At 37.5% G+C, this 14181-nt stretch overlaps 1 protein-coding gene across 2 annotated transcripts in view; it reads right to left on the bottom strand.

Moving 5' to 3' along the window:
• The window catches only part of CWF19L2 (CWF19 like cell cycle control factor 2), a 196169-nt gene that overhangs the window by 99221 nt on the left and 82767 nt on the right, over positions 1 to 14181 (bottom strand). For both annotated transcript variants that reach the window (XM_063430222.1, XM_063430231.1), the window contains exons 12-13: positions 13084 to 13209; positions 5468 to 5605 (exon numbers count right to left, since the gene is read on the bottom strand). In XM_063430222.1, coding sequence (XP_063286292.1) covers positions 5468 to 5605; positions 13084 to 13209 — 264 coding nt within the window. The remainder of the gene's footprint in view (positions 1 to 5467; positions 5606 to 13083; positions 13210 to 14181) is intronic.

Here is a 14181-nt window from a genome sequence, read left to right as displayed (position 1 = left end):
ATCCAGACAGGTGCTTAAAATATTAATATACCAGCTTTATTAATTAGGCTTAATTTTAGCACTTTTGATAACCCTTTGTAGAAAAGTACTGGAAAATAGTATTAGTGTTAAAAAAAACAGGGATTAACTTAGAGGTTAAATCATAGTTCTGTCCGTATAAAGCAGCAAGTTAATAGTACCTTTGTTAGCCCTTGGTAGGTAAATAGTGCACTGGAAAAGCATAGTGTACCATGCCAGGGACTAATGAAAGTATTTATAAAATTGGGCAGACTAACTTTTAACAGAAGTTTTGTTGATATGGGAAAGGAAATGATTTGCTGAATGTTGTTCCAGTAAAATATGTTGTTCTATTAAGACCTTTATGAAAGACACAACACATTAGGGAAAGTAAATAAATGTTCTGCATGTGGAAAATAAATCCGTATTAGCAAGTATATGCATACGAAAGCAGTAAAATTACGGGAGCATTTATTCTGATACAACAGCAATTTGCGAATAGCCACTTGTGCAGAGAGAGCTGTCATACAGGTTAAAGAGTGGTAGCAAATTGTTTGGTTTTTATTTTTTTTTTTGAAGACTAGCAATGAAAATAGGCGATACCGGGTGAAAAATATAAAGATCCATTTATATCAGAAGTGTATTTGACAGCAGATTCAATTTGCATAAAATGTAACATTTCTATTGTCTAAACACCTCCGTATATGACTCAAAAAGGGAAAAATAAAAAATGACATCTGAAATATAAAAAAGCTCACATTATTCCGCATGCTTTTCACAGCAATTTCTTATAATAGATTGTTACATAAAAGTTTCACTCAACACAATATCAAAAAAGCTTAGTCAGAAGGCTTTTTTTTTTTTTTTTTTTAACCTGCATCTATGGGTTCTGGCTGAAAATGACAAGAGTTTTAGTTTAACAGAAGACTGGTAAAAACTCACTTGCACAAGCACCCAAGATTTAGAGTAAAACTTTTTTTTTTATTATTATTATTTCCAAAAATCCACATATGGTCCTAAATATGTGTGCTAATATGAATTACAGGGGTTGGATATTTGTATAAAGTATACATTGTCTATATATTTACTCTATGTAATTTCCCAAGATCGGAGGACAAAGGAAAATATTTAAAATAAGCAGTTCTGGAGCAAAGATAAAAAACTGGAAGCGTTGCCCTGTAAACCAATTAATTGACTCTGCTGACTTTCACAAATTTACCTCATAATTTCACTTTATAAACAAACCCAAGATGCACTGTATCACACTAACGAGTTTTAACATATCAACGTACTGCTTTAAAATAGGATTTGTCTATTAAAAGACATTAGAACTCCAAATATAGTTTTCTAGATAGGTATTGACGTTTATGTGTACTGAAGGCTTCATGAGATGCTAAAGGCTAAGCCAATACTGGATTCATAATTGATTTTTTAAGAAAATAAGAATAATGTCATGATAGCCAAACAGGTCCTGAATGGAGGCTGTTGCTGGATGAGAAATTTAATTAAACAAAAAAAAAAAACATGCACATGACACACTCCACTGACAGTGGGGTAATGCATGACAACACTGACATGTGTACACCACAATAATTTCACGCATTTGCAATCAGTCAAATATGATTAGGATAACTCAATGCTGATCATATCAAGTAAACGAGATGTGCGTTACTGGATAAAGAACATTTAAACTACACGACCATTTGGTTCTTCCATTCCAAATCACTGAACTCTTGCTGTGTTTGGTTAGAATTACAAAAGTTCAACAAAAGTTGAATCAGGGACCATTTGCAGGTTTTAGGTTCAGTGTTCAGGTTCAGTTTAGGTTCAGTGTTCAGCTTATTGTAGTTGTTCTGGTGAGTATCATCATTCCTGTCAAGCATTTTCATGTAAACACTTTCTTTTCAGAGAAAAGGCAGTGTTTACCTTGCCCCCTAGGGACACCTCCAGTGGCCACTCCTTATATAGCCACTGCTGTTCAGCATCTCCAGCTGAATTTTCCTCATAGAGCTGTATTGATTCAATGCATTTCTCTGAGAAGGTACTGATTGGCTAAGCCGGCGTTTGGCTTTGCCTTCTTGTCGATTTCAGCCAATCCAATGCTTTCCATATGGGAAAGCATTGGATTTGCTAAAAATCATAAATTCTGATTATGTCAGCAAGAAGGTGGATCGGTTGGTGGGGCCAGTTCCGGCAGACCCGTGCAGTGCTGGAAATAAGGTAGGTTTTATTACCTTTTAAGGGGGTTAACAGGGGACAAGCCACCTAAATGGTAGTTTTAACACTATAGGGTCAGGAGTACACGTTTGTGTTCCTGACCCTATAGTGTTCCTTTACTATATCCTTGCCACAGCTATTGCAAGCACAGCTAAAATAATTATTGACAGTATCCAAGACTTCCACACTTCAGTGAAGCTCTACAGTGAAGTGTATATGTTAGAACATAAGTGTACGTACTCCACCAGTATCCCCTTTAATTCAGTTTTATATCTGTGTATCAGTACCACACAGGTATAAGAAACAATATTAACACCGACACTAAATGCCAAACCACTTCATCTTAATGAAGTGTTCAGGGTGCAGTGTCCACGTCTTTTTAACCCTGTAATAGAAAAATTACATTTTGCAGGAATGGCACTGTTGTCATTGCAAAACATTTCCCTTAAAGGACCACTATAGTGCCAGGAAAACATACTCGTTTTCCTGGCATTATAGGGTCTCTAGGTCCCCCCCACTCTCTGGGTCTCCCTCCCGCCGGGCTCTGAGGGGTGGGAGGGGTTAAATCTTACCTGTTTTCCCCCGCCGGGCTCCCTCTGCAAGGGAACTCTCCTCCTCGGCTGAATGCGCATGCGCGGCAAGAGCCGCGCGCGCATTCAGTCAGTCCATAGGAAAGCATTCTCAATGGAAATCACAGTGAGAAGCGCCTCTAGCGGCTGTCAATGAGACAGCCACTAGAGGCTGGATTAATCCATTTTTAAACATAGCAGTTTCTCTGGAACTACTAGGTTTACAGCAGAAAGGGTTAAACCTAGATGGACCTGGCACCCAGACCACTTCATTAAGCTGAAGTGGTCTGGGTGCCTATAGTGGTCCTTTAAGGATGGAGGCAAATGTCCAAGTTCTGAACCAAAACCTAGATTTTGAGATTTCTCTTTGTTCAACCATAATTTACCTTTTTCATATTAGGTGCACCCACACTTATTATATATGATTTTGTTCAGGAGAAATAAAGATTTAATTTTACATCAAATATTAATATATGAAAAAATTTCAAATGAATAAAATCTAAAAAAAAAGTGTCAGAAATGAAGAAATGTTAATTCAATGAAATACACAAATTTGGATATTTTGTGTTGTCTTATGAGTACAACCATGCTCCCCATGTACAACAGGTACCATGGTGCTTTTGAAAGTTACAGGGTCAAATATAGTGCTTTCCATTTTCAGTTTTTACACATTTGTCAGATGTTGCCTTTGAGACGATATGACAGCTCAGGAATGCAAATTACCCCCATCATGGCATACAATTTGCAGAAGTAGTCAACCCAGGGTTTTAAAAATGGTGTGTGTCCTTTTTAGTAGCCTCCTAGTGACAAACCCTGGCCAAAGTTAGTGCTCAGATTTTTTTTTTTTGCATTTTTCACACAAAAATTGCACTTTCACTGATCATTGTCATTATATTTTTTACTGCTGTAAATAAAACTCATATTTGTGTTCAGAGACGTCTCACGGGTACAACAGTAAAATGTCTGCCTGGCTTGTCAGCAGGTCATCCCCTAATGTATAATTATATATAAATACACTTAGAATTAAATAATCTTATATACAAGAGCTAGAAAGGATGTGGAAAGTGAAGGAAGTAGTAGTCCCAGTTGTGATAGGAGCACTCGGTGCTGTGACTCCCAAGTTGGGGGGAGTGGCTTCAACAGATTCCAGGTGGGACATCAGAGATCGCTGTCCAGAAGAGTGCAGTTCTAGGAACAGCTAAGATACTGCGCAGAACCCTCAAACTCCCAGGCCTCTGGAAGAAGACCCGAGAATGAGGAATAAACATACCACCCAGGAGGGGTGAGAAATTTAATATATATAATTTCAGTTCTAAGTGTATTTTGATGTTAATATAAATAATTATATGTGACCACTATGATCATATGACTCGTATCGCATGGATTGGGTGCAAGGGGACAGCCTGGGTTGTCAGACAGGTCCCCAAATTGCAATCGGCATTGAGGATAACTATCCAGCCCAGAGGCATGTTATGCCATCCTAACGGCGTTAAAGCCCATCTTTTGTAGGATAGCATAGTGATTTTTATTTTTTAGAAATGATATCTAAAATATGAATACACAGAGGGAAAATATAAGTTGCATATGGGGGGCGGGGCCAGACAGCCATTCTGAATGGCCGCAACTGGAGTGAACTCTGTGCAAGAATTTTTTTTAATCTTACTAGTTAATACAACAAGTTGCTTGAGAAAACCAGCACTACCTGTGCTGGGGACAACTAAAGTCTTGCTAATCCGTTTTTTGAGGCATTTTGGCACATGAAGAGCAGTCCGAACTCAAAGAACCTTTGCAGCCTACCTGAGGGTGCGGGCAAGGGAGAAGTGGCCGATCTTCCCACTGGCATTTTTGCTGGAATTGACTGAATGAGACAGGGCACTTGTTTCCCACATGCTCACATCCCTGGCGGACACATCATCTGATACATTCCATGCTTCAATATATCCAGGACTATGATCACAGTTCCAAGTGTAACCTGATCAGTGAGTAACGCATATGGGCTCTTCCTGAGGTATGGGGCCTGTGGAGTGGCCAGTTCTGGATAACTGGGACTCTAAGTTATGGGAATCCCAGTGTTAGCATGGGAATTGGATGACCAGAATGTTTGCAGGGCAGTGAACAAGGTGCAGGGCAATGCTTATGTTTAATCATTTGGGCAAAATCTGCCATTTGCACCAGTAAGCATGGATCCGCGGTACAACTACCAGAAGTATACTTTCACTTGACTATGTCCTATCTTACTTTCTCCATTCTATATACTGTTTAATGTTTTCCTGCATAAGATTTTGTTTGATAGAGATGGGCTATATGCCAGCTTTTATTATACCCTAGCTATTTTTGACTATGTCTTCTTATCAGCCACGTCCTTGTACATGGGGCTCAAGCCTGTAATGTTTAATTCTTTTATATATAAAAAAAAAGAAAAAGCTGTGCTATCTACATGTCATGTTATACGTCTGTTAATTTTCATGTTTTATTGCATCTTGTTGACATATCCCTCAAGCTTCTATGCATGTCAAAAATAAAAATGTCAAGAACAAATAAATACATAAATAAATTGCATATGTTTAGTTTTTAAGACCTGCCAGAAGTCAATGATGTAAAGATGCTTGGTTCTGTTTAACAGTGATATTTTTAATCCTGGACTATTGAGGGGTCCTGACTAGTACTAGAATATAGAACGTTACCTTGGAAGACATTCGCATAAACAGCTTATTCTGGTCTTCAGCTGTTCCCATCTTTTCTCTCTTGACCAAATCTTGGAGGCTCTGGTTGTCATCATCATGGAAATACCGAACCCTCTCCTTATCAACATGTGTAGTAACCTAAGATACAGATAAAGAAACACAGACAACGATCAGTTAAACATTTATTTTATTACAATGTAATGCAGGTTGGTTTTTTTGGGAGCTCTAAAAAAAAACAACAAAACAAAAAGACATTTTGAAGTCCATCTAACACGCACACGATGGGAATGGAGATTGTGTTCAAGCTTGTTACCATACGATATAGTTAAAATACGGATCTTAACCTACAAAGGTCTCGTCAAACTCTTCACCAGATAAAATTTCACCAAATAGAAAGTCATAAGTACACCTTTTCATGATCACTCCGCTCTGCCACAGATGGCCACTTATCTTCTGTTTGCACTGACATCACCAACTCTCTCAGATAATATCTCATAGGCATTCCTATGGAATGCACTACCTCATTATATTACACTCTCCTATTCTAATCCTAACCAGTCCTTTAACAACTAATTTCTTCAGGAAATCATTCTTGTGTCCAAATCCTCTTTCTCTGATGAGTGTTTTCAATGTCTCACCTTTCCTATAGATATTATATAATTTGTACATATGTTTGTCCCTTCTGCACGTTTTTTTTGTTGTTGTTTTTTTTTTTACCGCTTGTATTTTCATACCCTTGTTATAGGCAGTGTTCCATTGTTTCTGTTCACCTTATTTGTTCTTTGGTTGGAGTTTGTCACGGGTACCATTCTAGGTGGTATAATTGGGTAAATGGAATTTGGGCTTACATATGTACATACTGCTTACGGCTATGTAAGATCTGTGGTAACATTCCCGTCTTCAGTTATATTATTTAAGTAAATGTTTATTATAAACATCGGCCTTTTACTGAAGAGGTTCAGTGCATAAAGCTTTACCTATTAATATGTATTTTATAGGACAGTGATGGCTAACCTTGACACCATAAATTGTTTCTGTAGTACATTTATCATGATGCTCAGCTAGCTTTTAGACTCTAAAAGCTAGCTGAGCATCCTGGGAAATGTAGTCCAGAAACAATTTATGGTGTCAAAGTTAGCCATCACTGTGTCAGCATATAATACACAAACACTATAGGCACCAAAACAACTTTAGATTAATGAAGCAGTTTTTGGTGTATAGCTCATGTCATTGTAGTCTCACTGCTCCATTCTCTGCCATATAAGAATTAAATTCCATTATTTATAAAGCCTGATTCACACTTCCTTGCATGCGACTTGCACAGCTTTCCTTAATACTTCCTGTAAAGAAAGCTCTAATGTTTAAACTTCCTTTATTGCACAGTCTGTTTAATTTAGTATTTCTTATTTCCTGCACTGTTACTAGCTTTCAAGGCCCTGCAGGAGCCCCCGGTGGGTGATTAAAGTTCAGTTTACAGAGCAGGAGACAAAAACTTCTAAAGTAAGTTAAGATCAGATTGTAAATTAAACCATTTTTTTCATGCAGGCTGTCTCAGTCACAGCCAGGGTGTGGCTAGATTTGCATAAAAAGAAACAAAAGTGATTATTTCCTTAATAGCAGATATTTGAGCAATGAGACTGCAAGGGCATGATGTATACTGTACACCAAAACTGCTCATTAAGCTGAATTTGTTTTGATGCCCTTTAAGGTGTACCCTTTAAGGTGTACTGAACAGATAGCAAACAGCGTAATCAACATTAAGAAATAGGTTTATAACAATTACACTATGTTGAACTATTACATGGCAGCTAAGAGAGTAAAACACTGGCTCCAAAGCAGGCAAGCTATTACTTTCACAGGCTTGATAGAAAACTGGTTAACACAATAAAGATTGTTAAAAAGAAAGACCTCAACTCCATAATGAACAGTGTGCAAAAAAAAGTGTCCCAAAAAACTATCCGACTCCCTGTTGAAAGGTAACTGGATACCGAGGAAGTAGAGGGCTGGTAGAGATCTGTGGTGCCCTGGTACCCATGCTCAGAGCTTCCAGAAGCCACAGGAAAGCACCAACTGGCCTCCAGGCACAAGTGAAATTATCAACAAACAAATACTAGGAAACAAATATATCTTTTAGCTATCACAATGTATAAACTGAGAATACTGCACTTTTATAGTATGAATCCTGTGGGGAAGCAGTGGTATTAACAGGATCCTGCGTTATCAATTTTCCAATAACCGTCCACAACTGAAGGTGTATGGGGAAAATTTTAATCTCAATTCAAAGAATATCATCTTCAGATTCACTGATTGATCGTCGTATTATTGTAATATAGCTCTGTGTTTTGTATCTTTGTTGTTTCTGTTTCTGATGTGTGTCACTGAGTAGATGACAAACAATACATAAAGAAAAAAATATATATAAGAGATGATATCAGGTACTACGAGTTACTGCATATTTTACGTTTCTGTGTTTTCTCTATTCAAGTCGTGATGGTGTACATATTTCCCAGAAGAGGATACGTCTCAAAGAAATGAACATTAGCATGTGGAAGAAACAAATACAGATTCCACAATAGAAATCTCATGACATAGTTTACCCCTCCATTTAAAAATGCAATCAGCCTGGGGTTCAGTTTAATATTATCCGTGCATGTTCTATGACTTGCATGGAGCGGCATATATTCAGTTAGCAAGACAGGATTGAATTTCATGCAGCCAAATTAAACTGAAATAAAAAAATGATATAATCTTTTTTACAGGCTCTTATCTACCGAGTGATGTGACCAACATGTGCATATTGGTCCATGTCACACGTTTGGATTGGGATGAGCCATATTTTGTTGGGTTTATTTAAAATAAATTTATGTAACAAGGAGGTGCTTCTTATTGATTTATTGCATGTCTCCATAGAGTGTTGTGCACTATTAAATATTAAAAGTTGTGCTTTTATCAAGATGCTTACAATAAGCCTAAAATATACTAAACAAAATGCATAACTAAGAGTTCTGCAGACAACATACCCAATTTAACCTACACTTTGTCCTTGTCAAGTGGGCAAAATAAGTTAATTAAATGTTACAGTTTCCTATAGCTTGCTTCTTAGCTCTGCAGTTGTGTTATGATCTCTACTAAGCCACTGGCATATTTGAAAATTTAAAGGGACATTCCAGGCACCAATACATTAGTATTAGTTAGTGTATTTTGGCTTCACAAATATTTTTTATTTTAGTACTTTAAAATCTTTCTGTGTAAAACAAGCCATCGCTTATTGAATAAGCTTCGAAGAGCTCTAAAATGTGTTAGAAACATAAGTCATTTCCCGGTTTAGTTAGAATTCATTCTGAATCCTGCACATGTTGTTTTAAAGAAAATGGAGGCACTTGAAACAAGAGCACAATGAGCTGCGTTGACATTCGGCGTCTCCGCACTCTGCATGGACATGCTGAACGCTCCTTGTTTCAATGCATCTCTATGAGGAGATGCGGATTGCCAAAGTGCAGTGGTTTGCCGCGCATTCGCACTAACCTCTCAATGCTTACTTGTTGAAAATGATGATCTCAGACAAGAAATTATAGTGTCAGGAATACACTTTTGTATTTCTTTAAGTATGTTCTATGAGAAATTTGGTTAAAATTGGTTTTTGTTTCACTATCTGCAATTCTGCTGGCCTATAATATTTCTAAACAATGGTTTTGTCACTGAAAACCAGAAATAACTTAAAAGAGACCTACATAGTGTACACCATTAGGCCAAAGGGTTTTAGACCTTCCTAAATCATTAATGTTATTATAACTGTATTACAATCAAAAGTAAACTTTCAATAGTTCAATAACATAATAGTAAAGAGGCCCTATCGGACCATTTACAAGTTCAAGTACCGGTAATTCAAAATAGAACTGAATAAGTGATAAGTCCAATGTTTACTTCCTCTATAAACAAGGAAATAGACCGGACAAATAATTTCTATTAAACTCCTTTAAAATGTAGTAACATTTTTACACCAGTAGAGGTCTCCTCTCCACTCTTGACTATAGTACAAAAGTTTAACAACTCAAAGATGAAAAACTAGATTAGTCGAGTAGTACCCCCTCTGTGTTTCACCTGTTACTCAAGATCATCAGGAGTATGTTACTAAAAAACAGGTTCCAATCCTGGCCAGACCACCGTGGGCAAGACATCTAATGATATCTATCAATCTAACTATGCTGCAAGTGTAATGTTTGTAAGTTCATTTGAGCAGGGCCTCCCTAATCTATTCTACAAATCTACTATGAATGGTCAAAAATGGTCATTGAGGTTACTAACAAAGAGTTAAAGGGATACTATAGTGCTAGGAATACAAATCTGCATTCCGTCATTGTAACGGTTAATAAACCCTTACTATACTTACTGAATCCTGCGTCGATCTCCCATAGCGCAGGGTTGGCGTCCTCCACATATACTGTACATCCATCTGGGGCTCACCTCCCTCATCCCTCCGGCATTGTAAGGGTTAATAAACCCTTACTGTACTTATCTGATTCCAGGGCCAACCACCCTCGCCAATCTGACAGCGCTCTGCCTCTTCAACGTCACTCAACGTCACTCGATGGGGAATCGTTAATGCGCATGCACAGGGAGCGTTGCGAGCTCATTAGGTCTTCCCCAAAGGAATTTTACTGATGCTGGATGTTCTCATGCAGAGCATAAGGACGTCCAGCATCAGTTAGGCAGCCAAAAGTCACCTAGCAAGCAGGAAGTGCCTCTAGTGGCGGTCTGACTGACAGCCACCAAAGCCAATCTTAACCCTACAATGGAATTATTGCAGTTTGTCAGAAATTGCAATAGTTAACACTGCATGGTTAAGGGGACAGGGGCACTGCACCAAGACCACTTCAATTAGCTAAACATGTAATATTGTTTTGTCTTATCTGCCGTCACATTCTATGTTTCTATGTGTATGAAGAAAAGTTAAGAATAAAACTTTAACTATGTCTCAAAACAGGCATTACTCTTTAATGAGCAACAGTAGCAAAAGACCATTTCCAAAAGCTCAATTTCATCCACTTAATTGTTTATTTAATATCTGAACCGTAAGGGTAATAATTGTAAGCCCCTGTGGGCTAACATAAAGGATTACTTTATTACACATTTCTATTTATATTAGAAAATTAAAATTTCCCAATGATTATAGAGCGTGATACGCTATCTCTCTAGCACAGCTCTCTCCTCTGGGGTTTATTCCACTAAACCTTAAACACATAAACATACATTAAGGGGGTTTCATGCTGTTAAACATTATACTACCCCTTTACAATGAGATTAGCATTTTTAATTTTGTTTATAAAGATAATTACAGTTGGCAGTGTTTACTTGTTTGTTTGTTTTTTGGAATATTTGAAGCTGGATACGTAGCAATAATCTGTGACGACTGATGCAAAGATAACATCACATATTGCAATGTATTCTATATGTTCTTTGTCAAATACATAACAATCGCAGGACTATCCACTAATCTAAATGAATTTTAAAGATTTTAGACCAAAAAAGCAAAAATGGAAAAATGATCAAAGCCTATCATGTGGTCAATTGCAATGTTACAGATTATTTTATATGCCCCAGCCTGCATTTTCAGAGTACACACTGAATTATGCGCCAAGCAAAATCAGCACCCTTGGTATGCACTCCACTTTAATCAAGGGGACCTTGCAGTCTGCAATAGAAAACCTCTTTTGAAAAATCTAAATTAACGCTTATGGGGAGGCTTCCTTTTCATTGTTGACGGTAATTATCTGCCGTAAGCTGTTGTATTTAAAGGATCACTATAGTGTCAGGAAAACTAAGCGGTTTTCCTGACACTATAGTGCCCTGAGGGTGCCCCCACCCTCGGGGTCCCCCTCCCGTGGCGCTGAAGGGTTAAAACCCCTTCAGCAGCTTACCTCGGCGCTGGTGACCTCTCCTCCCCCACAGACGTAAGCTCCCTCTGCCGACGTCAGCGGAGACGAATGCACATGTGCGGCAAGTGCCGCGTGCACATTCAAGCGGTCAATATGAAAGCATTTTTCAATGCTTTCCTATGGACGCGCTGTGTGATGGAGGCATTATATGCTTCCAGCGTTGCAGATGCGCCTCTAGTGGCTGTTCGAAGACAGCCACTAGAGGCTGGCTTAACCCTGCAATATAAACATAGCAGTTTCATGTTTGCATTTGCAGGGTTAAAACCTGAGGGACCTGGCACCCAGACCACTTCATTGAGCTGAAGTGGTCTGGGTGACTATAGTGTCCCTTTAACATTTAAATCGGCAAAGTAAAAGGATTGCTGTTCCTTTATTGCGCATTTTGTAATATCATAAAACAATGTAATAATACAGTGATGTGTTACCAATCGCATAGGATCCGGTATTCGACGAGTTTCGTGACTCCTGACACTTTATCAAGTTCCAGTGAACCAATTTTGGAAGGTTACTCTGGTATACCGTAGCCTTTGAAATACTGCTGATAACAAAAGGAATTACTCCAACAGCAGTGCAATGAAGGGATTTTTTTAACAATTTTTTTCTATTTTGGATTGTTCCAATTAACAGCAGCCGGTAGGTATTAGTAGTCACAAAAATAAATAATGAAGGGCACAGGTATACATCTGCACACTTTACCAGGTAGGTCTTGTGAAAGAGCTTTAGATGTCAGAGCCCTGTGAATTGTTGGCTTCCAAGTGCTTGAATGTCTTTGTAAATAGAGATTTGAGATATGAGAACTAGAAAATAAACAGTCTAAAATGCCAGTACTGATAGTTTTCAAATTATACTGTATATATGCAGTCTCCGTGAACACTATAAATATGTAAACGTTTTAGAGACCAACAAGAATTATACTTGGTGTGTGCAAGAGCGTTGAGCCATTCTTTGCTACCGTAACATGTTAGAACTGTGACTGTTCTGTATTAGAATGTAATGCACCATTGTGTCTTCAGAATCAAATCACTCTTCCTTACGGTGAGTCACTGCTACAGAGAAAAAGACCCCTAGAAACGATTTCTCTTCTTAAATATCATTATTAAAGCTGAATCTGAATTATCAGGTTTAATCTAGAATTGATTTGTTCTAAGTATGTGTAGTCTAATGTACCATGTAACACGTTATTGATGAGCAGTTTGATACTCTGATTGATCATTTGCACCACCATTATAACTAGTGAAAGGTAAAGCATCATCATTTTTCACGATATTGGCAATCAATCAATTGAAGTCTTCTACAGTACAATATAGAGAAGCTGGACAACATGTGGCCAGTAAGTTTGCCAAGAGCTAGGTAAAGAAGATGGCAGTGCCAAAGGCACCTATAAAATGGCAGGTTTTAAAATAATTCCGGATATTCCAAGTATAACGTTTTCCTGAAAAAGCAACGTAACAGGTGATAGGCTTGGTAAGAGCCATGGCAATTAACTGTCCTTAAATCCTTATAGATTGTAAGCTCATTTGAGCAGGGACTTCTTTACCTCTTTACTATAATTATAAAGTGCAGTGGAATATGATAGCACAATATAAAAGCTAATAATAATATGCAACTAAAGCTAATCAAAATGTAGAAAGTAATATTAATAACAAAAAAAAAAATACGTAAATAAATACAAATCAATACCATCTGTCTCTTTTTCCTTCCTCCCTTGGGTTCCATTGGATTTGCCGGAGCATTTACTGGCCACGAGCGTCCTGACTGATCTGTCTTAATAAGGAGGATATCACTGTCTTCCTTTGCTTCGGACTCCTGTAAATAAAAGAAAAATGTGACCCAAAATGAAACAAAAATATTCAAAATCGTGAAAAAAAAAAACTACTTTTAAATCATAAAATAGTGAGAAGCGTGGGGGAAAGTCCAACATACAGATGTTTTACTCTCAGGCTTTCAAATAAAATATTCATCTAGGTAAATTACTAATTAAACCTTTATAGAGTTAGAGTACTTTGAACTAAACATTTGTGTAAAGTACTTCCTTGGAAAGCTGGCTATTTCTTTCTATTTTTTTTTTTTTATAAAAATCATTAAATTATTCAGATGCACAGAAGGCTTTTAACTTTTATTGCTAATGAAATGCCCTCGGTGCTTGTGCCCTTTAGCAAAAATGATTAGATCTCCTGAGTAAAGGAATTTGCGAGCTGCGAGACACGTAAAAGAAATTAAGTAGAATGAGATCTAAGAACGGATTTCCACAGTGAAACAAAGCAAATAAACAAACTCTTGAAAAATGGGGAGTACTTATTTATTTAAGAATACCTGGAAGAAAAGCTAGGGGGTTTCACAAGGATTCATAAATGAGTTTTACGGAGATGGCTGGGGTGTAAACAAATATTTACTGGAGAGAGAAAGGTGATTATACATGTGCATTTGGCAGCCTTGAGGCACAGAAACATTCTAGGGTTTTGCACCAGATTCTGTGAATGTAGAGATTCTAAAAGCCTGCAGTGATCTGAATTCAGACTCTATAAAAGTCTGATAATACAGACTGGAATGGACTTTAATGACAGATCTGGGTGGGAACTCATTCAGACTTTATACTGTTTTTAAAACACTTTTCAGAATGGTCATTCGTTGATACATTTTGAAACAGATTTTTCCAGACTTCTGGAGAAGGAAACAAGGGAAATGTATCTTAATTTATTATGCATTAGCTGGTGACTTCTCCAGCACTGTTGATTAAATATACATCAGTCAGTCACATGATTTGCAGATGAGTTCCTT

Source organism: Pelobates fuscus, chromosome 1, assembly GCF_036172605.1.
Source record: "Pelobates fuscus isolate aPelFus1 chromosome 1, aPelFus1.pri, whole genome shotgun sequence".
NCBI lineage: Eukaryota > Metazoa > Chordata > Amphibia > Anura > Pelobatidae > Pelobates > Pelobates fuscus.
Note: the sequence above shows the minus strand (reverse complement) of the source record. Positions and strands in the feature narration are given on the sequence as shown.